Source organism: Lagopus leucura, unplaced genomic scaffold (genome assembly GCF_019238085.1).
Source record: "Lagopus leucura isolate 7727_CA_CO unplaced genomic scaffold, USGS_WTPT01 Super-Scaffold_100157, whole genome shotgun sequence".
NCBI classification, from domain to species: domain Eukaryota; kingdom Metazoa; phylum Chordata; class Aves; order Galliformes; family Phasianidae; genus Lagopus; species Lagopus leucura.
In genome coordinates this window covers 15992990-16006626 of record NW_024962334.1, presented here as the reverse complement: position 1 = coordinate 16006626, position 13637 = coordinate 15992990, and the positions used below count along the sequence as shown (strand labels likewise).

Sequence of the window (13637 nt, the reverse complement as noted above, 5' to 3'; positions counted from 1 at the left end):
CATTTTGACAATATATCTTTGAGTGTGATACCTATGAAACTGTTTATGAAACGGCTTAATTACTCTGATTTTCCTTACAGAATTGTTGATGGGGTTGAAGATGGAAATTGTAATGAGGAAAGTCAAACCTTTGACTTCAGCTCTGATCAGCTTCAGCAAGAATCCAGGGCATCTCCAACAATTGGAGGTATTACTTGGGAAATTGCACTTCAGAGCTAAGAGTTTTCATAACTGCTTTCTGTCCCCCTTTATTTCTTTGATTCTCAAAAGGAAAATCCTTAAAAGTGGCATAAATTGATCTAACATGTATCCACCCTTTCAGTACCATTTAGTACCACATTGAACAATGTGGAAAAATACAACAGGATTCCCAAGGCCATTTGTTGTTTTCCTGCCAACAGACAGTCATGATATAACCTCTTGCAAGAAGTACTGTTTTCACATGCATTATATTTTGTCAGCTGCACTTTAGGATCAGTCAGGAGCCTCACGCTTCCAAAGTTTTTGGCATGGAAGGTCCTAAACACGTAGACAAAAATTGATAACAAAATATTTTAATACACAAATAAATAAGTACCAATTATATAAATTTCTTTATTTTTATTAAGAGGATGCTTATGGAGGCAAAGGATCCTACAGGTTTTTCAGGAGTAGTGAAAATCTGAATAGCATAGATTTGAAAATAGAAAATCTGAATAGGGAGTTTATGAAATCTTAAATGACTGGTACTCTCAAAAGACTGTGAAAATAGCCACACCGAGGAACACAAATAGGAAAAAAAAATCAAGAGGGTCTAGGAGAGAGACCAGTGGACTAATGCTGAAGTGACCAAAGTAGTGCAGCTCAGACTGTTTTCACCATACTCTTTCTATGTGTAAACATTCCTCACGAAGATACTTGCCTTTTGCCTGGAGGCCACAAGAATGCTTTTTGCTCTTGAAACTAAACAAAATAGTAATAACAGTAACTACTTGTAGCTATGTTTTAAAAGACTGTTCACATGTTACACCATTGGCCTTAGAGTTACCATTTTTGGTCCTTTCAAAACCAGATTGAAGACAACAGTACAAACTTTCTTCATTCACAATTTTCTCACACATAATAAAATAGTGACTATTAAGGACAAGATTTTACTTTTATTTCATCCAAGTGCAGACTAGGCTTTAATTTAATATAAAGCATAAGTACAAAATTAACACTGTGATTCCAAGTTGTTACATGTCTCTCATTTACACATATTTGAATTTTCAGAGGCAGAAATTGGTGCTGCAGTGCTTGTTATCAAAGCAGAAGAGACCAAACAACAAATCAGCAGGCTTAATAATGAGGTAATTATATTTTGGAGATAATGAGTATTAACATTGATTCAAGGAATGCTGGAGAAAACTAAGAAAATGTTGGGATATGATAAATGTGCAATAAATTACTTAGAAAAATTGGATGGAATTCTTAAACTTAGAGCAGTTTGGGGTTATTTAACTGTCTCACAGGTTATTTTTCTACATGAAAGCTACATGTGTTACATGCTGGAGCTAAAAATAAAGTGAGGTTAGCATAGCTGATATATTGAATTTTTTAAGAATTTCTTCTTTATGTGCTTCTGTTTCTCTTTCTTCTCAATCTTTCCCCATGCACCTTACTCTATCTTTTCTTTCGGAGAACAACACTACGCTTTTGGAAAATTTCCTTGAAAAAAATGAAATCCAGTGAGTTTCAAATCCACACTAAATATTTCAAATAACTTTATCTGAGTCTACTCAGAATGAAACAGAAGTATATCCATTTCTGCTCAAGGAATAGTATCATAGCAATGCAGCCTACATTGTTCTACTCAGTTTTCTATTTAGCCTTTCTAATTTTAAACACATCTACTATCTAAACATCTACTACACTAAAATCTGAGACTGAAATCTATTTTTCAGCATACTCTGTCATTCAATATGAAGATACTAGAGATAATTTCTTATGAGTCCACATGGGGGAAATTTTAAATATACACTTTTTAAAGTCCAATAGTACAACTTTTCTTCTTTTTCGTGATCTATTTGGTTATATGAAAAGTTTTATTTTTTTTTCCTTCCATCTTGTGTAGGCTTAATATAACTATTCTTTACTTCCATATATTTGAAATACTAGGCTTGTATAGCTCTTTCATACTGGGTCAGGTTAACTTGGAAAGATAATTTGCATGTTTTGAACTAAGATTACAGGCATGGCTGGTTTATACTATGAATGCATCAATCTGGTTATATGTCAAACTGTAAAGTTCAGAACAAGGAACCATGCACCACTGACTGAACACTTTTTATCACAAGGTATGATCAAAGAACTCAAAAAGCATAAGGAGCGATTAAACTAAAGTGGTCTAGACTTTGATGTGGTGGGTAACATCCTGGGATTGAATCCCAAAGTGACAGATGGTAATCCTGTAAGTCATCCCATGGATCAAAATTTACACTGAAAAGACACTTCGCTAGAAGGCTGCTTACTTGCATATTCTACATGGCTACAAATCCACCTACTCAAACATGCCCCACATAGAGTGACTGAGTGACATGGTACTTACCCAAATGAGCCTATAAGTACTGTTGCTGGAGTACACTAGCTCTTCTTTGATTTTTGCTATGATAACTGTTGAATATCACTTGTAGATCTTATTTCTCTTTTGTTTTCCATCAGTTGATGTTGATCACTAATGGAAGGTTATGACTGATGGTGCAGCAGGCTGAGATCTGTAGTCAAAATATAGGGAATTTTAGAAATTGATCTTCTCTGTAAGATGTGCAGCCTCCTTCTAAACAAAACATTGAGAAAACAGGTCACAAGTAGTCAAGCAACAAATATCATCATTAATACATTTTATAGTAGAAATCAGAAGTCAATCAACAAATGCAAAAATAATTATTTCATGAAAGGCATTTGTATTACTACAGTTAACTAGCTAGCTTAAAAACTTTTCAGCTATTTCCTGGGAGAACAAAGGCAGGCTTCTCATTCACTCAGTACTGCTTATTGTTAGTAAAGCAAAGCAGTTACCCCACAAACCAATCTACAAAAGATACACCCAGCTTAGCCATCTAGTGAAATTCACAGCAACATTTTAAGTCTATGAAATTTACTGTATAATCCAAAAATATAATCATTTATCTAACAACGAGACTAAAAGAAGATAGAGCTGTTGATTTCACCTGTTACGTATTAAATTTAGGATCAACACACAGAGATTTCTGTGAAGGAATACAGGCAACAAAGCCAGCTGCTAGGCACTATGAGAAAAACTTAAACATGCTTCAAATTTTTATTGCATAACTCCAAGGATTAACTGTTCAGCAAGTTACCCAGCTACATTGGTAATCAGTTCCACATAGACTAGTTGGAGGCTTTCAGACAGTGGTGTCCCCCAGGGGTCAGTACTGGATCCAGTGCACCTTGGATGAAGGGATGGAGTGCCTCCTCAGCAAGTTTAATAATGATACAAAATTGAGAGGAATGGTTTCATACCCTAGACTGCTTTGCTGCCATTCGGGAGTATCTTGACGGGCTGGAGAGATGGGCAGAGAAGCACTTCCTGAAATTCAGTTTAGGTAAGAGAAGGGTCCTATGCCTGGGGAGGAATAATCCCATGCACTAGTACAAGTTAGGAGCTGATCTGATGGAAAGTAGCTCTCTGGAGAAGGATCTAGGGTCTCGATAGATAACAAGCTGACCATGAGCCAACAAAGTGCCCTTGTGGCCAATAATGCCAGTGGTACTCTGGGCTGAATTTAAAATGGCACTGACAGCAGGTGGAGGGAGGTTATCCTCTCCCTCTCCCTCTACTCAGCCCTCCAATTGAGTGGTGTGTTCAATTCTGAACTTTCCAGTAAAAGAAAAACATGGAGCTACTGAAATGAGTCCAGAGAAGGGCTACTAAACTGACTAAGAGACTGAAACATCTCTCATAAGAGAGCTGTACCTGTTAAGTCTGGAGAAGTGAAGGCTCGGGGAATCTTATCAATGTGTGTATGTATCTAAAGGGAGAATGGGACCATAAATCTAGACTAAGGCACTTGCTTACCACTATATCATTGTCTATGTCCTACCATGTGTTTAGTTTTCTGTAATGTCAGTATAAATATATGGAAAGAATATGCAAATACTTCAACTTAAAATGCATATACAGCAATCAAATCTGAATTATTTAAAACATTGAGCAGTTAAAAATAAAAAAATCCCCAAATTTTAGTCATAATTTTTCTCTCATGATTTGCAGAGGGTATGCTCCCCTTTCAAATACATAAGGACATGGTTTCATATTTGGACATACAAAGCATAGCTAGCAGATTTCATTTTCATGTCCCTTTCGTACTGTGTTCAACTCAGCTCCAGTGCAGCCTCCTACAGCTGCATTAGTTAAAGCAGTGCTAAAGACTGCAGTCAGGATCAGACCTACACCACTGTGGCTACTGGGCCACTGTACCACATCTTCCCCGGTCAGCTCAGAGTACAGAGTACAAAAAATGCAGGTCCGCATTTCCCCATGCAGAGATGCTTTCAGATATCCAACATTGTGCAGAAATCTGGATTTGAATGTATAAACAACGCATACAAAAAATAAGGCTAGGTAGAGGCCTTGCTTAAAGTAGAAAAATGGAAACTGATTTCATATTTTACTTTATCGGTAGATATGACAATTACAGCATTATATCAGTATAATGAGCAGAGTATTCACATTTTTCCTATTAAACTGAAAAACAAACAAAGAAATATGAATAATGTCAAATTTGTAGCAGAAAATTGCATTCTATTTAGCTGCGTACTTACTGGAAATTCAGCTCTTTTTTTTTTTTTTTTTTTTTCTTCTTTTTTTGTAAGTGCTTAAAATATTCTAAACATTTGGCACTTATTTGGATCAGTGAAATATGGATCATATGGATATTTAGCTTTCAAACAAGACAAATAAGAGAAACAGTTTTAAGTAAATATGTTTATCAGATCACCTAGAGAAATTTTATAAATAGAATATTTCAAAACATCTTGCATCCCGCTGCTAAAAATAAAATCATCCTCTTATCAGGAGAGGAAAAAAAAAGTACATTTAATTGCAAAACGTCCTTCAATAGAAACAAATGTGGCAAAAAAAAAAAAAAAAAAAAAAAAAAAAAAAAAAAAGAAAAAAATCTTTTTTAATATTATTATTTTTTTTAGAATGAGAACTGATTGTGGTCAATCTATCCATTTTGTATTTTAACTATTAAAATAGACACAGAACCATGTCAAACCTAGCATCATGTGTTTTAAGAAATAAAAGTTTTCTAAACCATAAGCACAAAACAAACATTTTTATGGTCTATTCATATTTGTTCAAACATATATTCCTTCAAGTGTTCCTATTCATACTTCCTAAGAACTCCTGTCTTGCTTCTGTTTTGTATTCTTTTTGTTCTGTAAATTGATGAATGTGAAGTACTCTTTACAGCTTTTAATTTTAGCTCAAAAGTTTTTGACAGATGATGGTAACTAAAGTGACTGATGTTTTAAAGCTTGGGGCATTTATTTATTTTATTTGTTTGTTTGTTTTAAAGTAGGATGTAAGGCACAGGGCCTACTCATTGAAGTGTTCCTTCTTCACTTTTCCTTAGTGGAAATGCATCTGAGGCATGGAAATGAATCAAGAATGAAAGTAATTGAGTTTAAAACTGGGGACTAGAAGATGATTTGAACAACAAAAAATATTACTACTATGATAGGAGATAACCATAATGTTGTTAACTCTAATACGAATTTCAAAACGTTGACATATTGAAAAGATCTATTTTCCTATCATCCAAACCTCTATCATGTAAATCTCTGTTGACATTTATCACCAATTTTTCTCTTTTCTCTAGAAGGTAGAAGAAAAACCTGATTGTCATTCTCTTTCTCAAAACCATTTATACTGGAAACATTGTTACAGCACAGCTTAACAAACCTGATTCCTACAGACTTTCTTTACTCATTCCGTTTTGGAAGACTCCTTATTTTCTTCTGGTTTGTCTGTGATTAGATCTTTTAAAACCCTTACAAAGTACATGATCCCAAGCTGTGCTAGTCAAAGTAATTCCTCATAAAGATAAACTCTTTGTTCAATGAAAAAAGTTCTGTTGATATATCCTGGGAGTATGACTAATACATATAGTGCGTGATTCAAGACCACAGATCGTGTTTTGTAATATACTGCATTGGAAGAGTATCATATTTACGCCCATAGAGTATTGTATTTATACTCATGCCTCTGATATTTTCCTTTCAGATGTGTTGCTTAACAATTATCTTTGTTGAATTTCATATTACTAATATTTAAAAGTGAATGTGAACTCCATTTAGCAACTAAAAATAAATGTAAAAAAAAAACAAAAACAAAAACAAAAACAACAACAAAAAAAAAGCAGGTTAGGAAGGAAGCCTAAAATGAGTTGCTTGAAATGTCCTCCCAGAACAGTACTGTGTTTATTGATCACAAACTGTTTCAGTCATGCATGAATCTAACACTTAGTGGTTACATTTTGGTTATATTTTCTTGGTTTAGAAGATTGTCATTTGGATGGTAACTTCTGAGTACCCTTCTGGCAAGACATATAATACAATTAACTATAAAACCAGGGAATTAGATTGTTTCACCATGAGTTATTCTTGAGAAATGTATATTGCTTCTTCTCTTTTAACCTAGTATTTAAAATTAGTTTTGTTCTTATTTAGTACTATTAGCAATCATCTTAGTGTCCTAATTCATCCAGACAGATTGGTTACCCCAGAACTACGTGAGACCTGGCCAGCCAGTTGGCAGAGAATTTTTCATACGCTGACATGATAAAGCAAATTTCAAGATCTTCCAGATTTAATTCATTTAAATTAATTATCATTGCACAGATTGTAAATATTCGATCCAAACTGAGACTAGTTGCCCTGCATTTTTTTTCTTCTGCAATTAGCCTAATTCCTAAAGTGCCTTTAGATCAGATATGTCTGTCTCAAAAACACTAATGGTGATGTAAATTGATAGATGATCTATGAAAAGTCTGTCTCAGCTCAGTTCTCATTCACTCAACTTACTGGAAAACAGAGCATCAGCAGCCTGTTAATTTGAGCCTCAAAGGCAATGCATTCTGACTGAAAGTCTCATTGACTTTATGAAGCTCCAGAATAGAAGAACCAATGGAAAGCTAAGGAAGAGAACAGCAAAGCTACATCTGCAGTGCAAGCAGACAGTTTTCTTTGCATTGCCAAAATTCGACTTTAATTTCCCAAAAAGCAAATTTTCTTCTTCACCTTTTTGGGTGTCCAGAAGGAGCGATGGCAGGAAGATGTCTCAATAAAGTTTGAATTGCAAAGGGAAGTAAACCACAGAGGGAAAAAAGAGCAATATATTCTAATAGGCTTCTAATGTAATCTGGACCTCTCCAGGTACATTGGTAAGCAATAGGCCTTTGGGTAGAAAATCTAACATTAAAAGAGCAGCAACAAAAGGTGGAGTATGTATTGAAAAACAAAGACAACTGTTTATCCAATGCTATTTAAACAAAGCAATAATAATAATCATGTGATATTATAAAGAGCTTTTCATCACTTATGGGAAGGTTTGAATACAGTAACCTCAATTTGTACTTAACTACAGGAGACAAAGCATGCAATTGAATTTCTATTTAATAAGCTATTTAATACTGGTAGTAAAGAAAAACACTCTACAGAAGCTGTCAAACTAATTTGGAAATGCAAAAAATACAACTACTAAAGCTCAAGGCATCAGAAAGTGTTACTATTAAAGTTTACATATTTAAAAGCAAACAAACAACAACAAAACTAATAACCCTGTTCTCTTAAACTTTGCTTTGAAAGACAGTATTTCTTCACAGCAAAGTTGTGTAAAATCAGGTAAATTATGGCTGTAATGTTTCCATTGTAACTTTTTATTAGGTTGTTCAATTACTTCAGCATGTCACAGGTGGCATAACATGCAGCTGAGTGAAGGGATGGACTATATCCCAGACATATATTAGTAAAGCATGTCTCCTTAAAATAAATCTATTGCAGACTAAATCTTATGTTTTTAGAATTAAAAATAAAATAAAATAAAATAATACAACATATTTCAGGCATAACTGTAACGTGCACTGCATAAATTATTATTGGGGTATTTTGTTCTGACATAACAGGTCACAACTTTAACTCATGAAGTATCACAATTAAGTAAGGATATGAAGAATGTGATGTACCTTCTGGAGAACCTCCTCCCATCCCAGAAGCCTCCAGGATTCTGCACAGTGCATGGCATATCTCGGAGTCCTACCCTGGAAAGCTTGCAGGCTCGGATGGCTTGGACTACACATCAACCTTGCACACACTTGCAAGCTGGGAATATTACTTGCACCAAAGCACAACCCTGCCGCAGTAACACATTATGTGACATCTGGAATACAGATCTATCCTCTGTAGGCAGCAGCCCCCAAAGAACTGAACATAATATTCAAAATTCTACAGACAATGAATTTTTTTCTACATCAGGCCTTCATAATTCACCTTCCCAGTATCAGGTAATTCAGAAAGATAACTTGCAATTTTTAAGATGTACCTCTCCCCATTCAGACACTACCTTGACCCCTCTTCAGTCTATTTCAGCTACTCTTTCTTCTTCAGTATGCTCTTCATCAGAGACATCGCTGCACCTCGTGCTGCCCAGCAGGTCTGAGGAAGGGAGCTTTAGCCAAGGAGCAATCAGCTCATTAAGTCTGGAAAATCTGCCAGGATCATGGGACCTTGAAGGAGCAGGTGGAACAGTTTCTGCACAGACCTCAGATTTCCCCTTAGATATTGTCACAAGCACAAGGGATGTTAAAGAGAAAGACAACCAAGCCATAGATGTATAATGAGAAATAGTGAAGTGGCACTCAAAGCATGTTCCACAGCTGCCACTTTTAAATTTAGAGAGTACAACGACTGCATTCTTCAGCTTTTCTCTGGTGATCATGGAGACTTACAAACATGAAAATTCAGATTTATAGAAAGTAAGAAAAGGTATTCCTGGTTCATACTATAGGAAAAAAAATCTAGAATCTAGAAGCATGTTGAAAAGCATTTTCTATACAAATAAAACTTTCTGGTCTGTTTGGCAGACTTGTGATAGTCCGAAGACCTTGAGGGTCAGAGCAGCTGGAAGTCCAGGATAAAAGAACTGTCATAGGCAGCTTTTATTCATCGAAGCAAAGGTTTTCCCTGAGTGTCTGACTGTTGTTTCTAAACAATATCCATGGCACTGCTTGCTTCCAGTGATTGTGGGTCCTGCTGGTCTGTTTGTCAGTTCTGTGAAAGCGAAGGGACAATTGTCACTGCATGTCATCTAGACAATCAACCAGATAGAGCTGGTAGAGAGTGGTCAATTGTTGCACGTTATTTGTTATGTAAATGAAACCTCAAAATTTATCAAAAAAATACTATTTTTATATACTTGGTATGAAATATGTAATTAAAAATATTTAAAATATTTGTAAGGAGAATAATAATTTGTTTTCATTTTGGTAAAAGCTTGCATTTTTAACAAGAAATGTACAACCAACATTAGATCAAATACTATTTATTGTTAAGATTATGTAGTTTACAAACGGATTCCCATTTATGTGCATGCAATTTGCAATGAATGTATTCATGCTGGTGGAATACAAATAAATTAAGGTATTATTTTATTTAAAAAAAAAATAAAACAGCTGGAATGTTGTATGCCAAGTCAGTTATCAATACTTAAACTGTTAATTGTTTAACTGATAACATTCAATATCCTTGGTTTGTGTCTTAATATTGCAGTATTATTATTGAGACTAATATTATACCATGCAGCCCCGTTGGGGATTTTATATCTGGTAAAGAAAATTAAGAGAGATGAAAATCATTGAGCAAACTTCCAGAAGAATTTTAAAGGAGAAAACTTGCAATGATTTAGTAAAAGGCAAAGGAAAAAAAGTTTGAAACATTAATTTATTTTTATTTCTATACCTAAGAACCTATTTTTGACCTTCAGCTACATGCACAGACTTTAGGTTTGGCAAAATCTTTTATGTGCAAAGAAATTTTTTTCAGTATTTAAGGTGTTAGAAACATACACCGCTACAGTGCAAACAGAGCAACTGCTTTGCATTGGGATTTCAATTTTATATATGTTTCAAGATCCACAGTATGCATCCTATTTGCATGTTCCTTAGCAAACTTTCTAAAAATCATGTTTATAACTCAAAATAAATGTTTTAAAATGGAGAAGTTAATTAAATTACATCTAATAATTAATGCAAACTGGTGATTGCTATGAAATTAAAACTTACAGAGCACAGACTTATGTTTAACTTCCTTTAGAGGTTTTGTTCTGAAAACTTCAAAGAGTTGCTAACATTTGTTTCATTGTTAACATTTGGATGTTCACAGGAGCACAAATCTCAGCTGATATACTGTGCCTGACATTCATCCCATCCCTTCACATCCTTTTTCCCTCTGGTGCAAATTAAGGACAGAGTGCCATCTTTCATTCTGAGCTGCTGAATTTTGTCACTGTGTCTACATATCAACATGAGTGTTTATATATAGGGTTTTTTTTTCTCCTCTGTTCCAGCTTCTAATTACACAGAAAAGTGATGACTGAATAGTGCATATCCCAGAAATTAGAAAGTGAATAACAAATACTGGTAAATGCAGATCTGCAGTATTTCTGCACGCACATGATCCTCTTCTTCCAGAGAAGCCAAAAGGAATGGAAACATGCTGGCCCACCTTTAGCAATCTGCCTGTCATCCCCACTGCCACATAGAGCAGAAGGATGTGACTGAGAAGTTGGGAGCCACATTACATGGTGGGGACAATGACGTCTGGACAGAGCAGCCAGGAGCTGGATAGTAACACAGCTGTCACAGAGTTATCTAGATCAATCTGTGCCCGTGACGGGGCAGCAGGTCTGTAAGCCCCTGGCCCAGAAATGGGAAAGGAAGAAGGGAAAGGTAGGGAGATAGGAGCTGGGCCAAAAACAGAACAGCGGCAACGATCTAAGGAGGAAAACTTAATTTTACTAAATATAACAGAATGCAAAATAACACAATATAATACAATATAATTGAAATTGAGGCTAATAAATCAAATAAAATAGGAGAGAGAGTGTCCAAAACTGAAAAAGCCTACTTTGAACTGGAGGCGCACGGCTGGGGAGCACAGCCACACACTGCCAGGCAGCGAGTGAGAGAGAGCCAGAGATCCTGTGAAGTCCTCCCATGGCTTATCTTCCTCTCTGAAAGTGAAGTCCCCTTGGGATATGTAGTTCTCTTCTGAGAACCAGGCATCCGGACAGTTGACAATCCACAGAACTGGAGTATCAACTCTTTATTTACCTGTGCATTACATGATGTTATGATGTGGAATACCAATAACAAAACCATGACAACAGCACCACCTCAGGTGATTGCCTCACTGAAATACACAGTCTAAGATAAGTGCACCATGTCCCAGCTGTCGACTGGGGGTATACAAAAAAGCTATTTCTCTACTATGCTCCATTCCAAATATCATTTAATAATTTCCATCATATATATACATATATTTTTAAAATTGAGATTTCTTATTTTATAAATATACATAAATCATACTAAATGTACTTCAAATGTTTTGCTTTGTTTTGCTTTTGTCAAATATAATGGCTGGTGTAGTGAAATTAAATCTGGGTGTTTTGTTCTGGACTTTCTGCATTAGTTTTGCATAAAGTTTTAAAATATCAGTGAAAAGCAAAACAAAATGAAAGACTATGCATAGTCATAGCTTTACCATTGTATTTTTTTTTTTTTTTTTTTTTCTATAATAAGGAAGTGCACATACTGAAACTGAGAAGAAATAGTATCAGGATATCGGTCCCAAGCAGTTCCTTGTCTCTGCAAGTGTCAAATATATCCTGAAAAATGTTGTCAAAAACTATGCCATTGAAGAACATACCCAGCCATGAACTGGAGTGCAGAGAGACTGTGAGATGGCAACAAACAGGTGAGCAAACTGCCATCCAAGAAAAAAGCCACAGGACAAGAATAGCATGGAATAAGTTCATTCCAGCCTGATACCAACCAAGGAATGAGGATCATCAGCAGGGCAGAAATGCAGATCTGAAGATCAGTGCAACTTTAAACTTTAAATATCTTTATATAATATTTATATATTATATATATTTATATATTTATATAACTTTAAATATCTGGCAATGAACAATGAATACAGATAATTTCAGTTTTGACAAAACTCCTATGTTCAGAGCCTTTCAGCAACCTTCCAAGGCTTTACCACAGAGATTGAGTCACTCTAACTAGTTGCTAGCAAAACAAGAAACAAAACAAAACAAAAACACAAAACAAAACAAAAACACAAAACAAAACAAAAACACAAAACAAACAAACAAAAAAACCTGGAAAACTGCAAAATCATGATACACAGGGAAGTTTGACAGTATCTTCACTAGAGCCATTTCACAGAGTGTTTTGAAGCACTGGACTTTCCTCACTTGAGTAAGAAAAATGTGTTTGAAAATAAACGGTATCATAAGGAGCCTAGTTTACTAATTATTCACATCACAGGAGCAACTGGGAGTCTAAAAGACCTCAGGTACCCTTGTACCCTGCAACAGGGTGTCAACAGCAAAAGGGGATAATACAAAGCGCAAAAAAAAAGAAAGAGAGAGAAAAAGTAGCATGAAAAATTAATTCAATGTCCCATGACAGTTTGTGAGTGAAGCAGTGCCCTGTGAAGCTGGGAGGCCAGAAAACAGCTGGGTGAGCAGCTGCACTGGGCACTAGGACCCTAGCAAAGCTGAAGTGCTTCTGAGCATTAATACTGGATTCCCAACTCCATGTTTTGTATGAAAATTAGCTACCTACACATAAGACATAGGGGAGGATTATGTCTGGTCTGAGATATCCTGCACAGCAGTTTCCAAAACAATGCCTGCTAAATATCTGAAAGCAGGTGCTTGAATTATGCCAGCCAGTCAGACAATTAATTAACCTTTTCAAGCGTTCAAGCTGGGAGAAAATGTAGCCACTGAAGGACTTGCGCAAACTTCACACCACACCTGCAAACCCCAGGCTAACAGAGGCAGCAGTGCAGCTCTTTTCCTTAACCTGCATTGGATGTAAAATTCACATCTGGACAATATGTGTTCTTTTTAGTGCTAGTGAGGATAAACTTTTCATTGGTCAGGCATTTTAGTGGCAAGAAGGCAGGTAATGTGTCCCAGAAATGTGTAGTACATCTGCTGACAATGCATGTCCAGCTGCTCAAGCCTCACTGATGCTGCAGTCAGCATTCCAAGCTGACTGCAGACATTCAGGTCCTTGAGGGACATTTTAGACCCTGTGTTTTCTCTTCTTCTATGATTCCCCCTCCCTCACCTTCTCCCCTCCTTTATTTTTTCATTCCTCAAGCAGTTGCAGAAAGACCTCAGGCCATGTCTGAAACTAGAAAAAAACTGGAGCTTAGGAATCAGTACAATCAAAATTAATTAAAATGATGAGGGAAGGGAGGAAGGATACATTTAATACTGAATCTGAGTACAACTTTCTTATGAGTTAGCATACACTTATGCTCTCACCCGAACTTAAAAAAGGAAAAACAAC

At 35.8% G+C, this 13637-nt stretch overlaps 1 protein-coding gene across 1 annotated transcript in view; it reads left to right on the top strand.

The window, feature by feature from the left end:
• Positions 1 to 8882, top strand: part of KCNH8 (potassium voltage-gated channel subfamily H member 8) — a 153786-nt gene extending 144904 nt beyond the window's left edge. Inside the window, exons 14-16 of the mRNA XM_042888791.1 lie at positions 81 to 187; positions 1252 to 1328; positions 8172 to 8882. Of these exons, the coding sequence (XP_042744725.1) occupies positions 81 to 187; positions 1252 to 1328; positions 8172 to 8882 (895 nt within the window). The remainder of the gene's footprint in view (positions 1 to 80; positions 188 to 1251; positions 1329 to 8171) is intronic.
• Positions 8883 to 13637: the final 4755 nt, after the last annotated feature.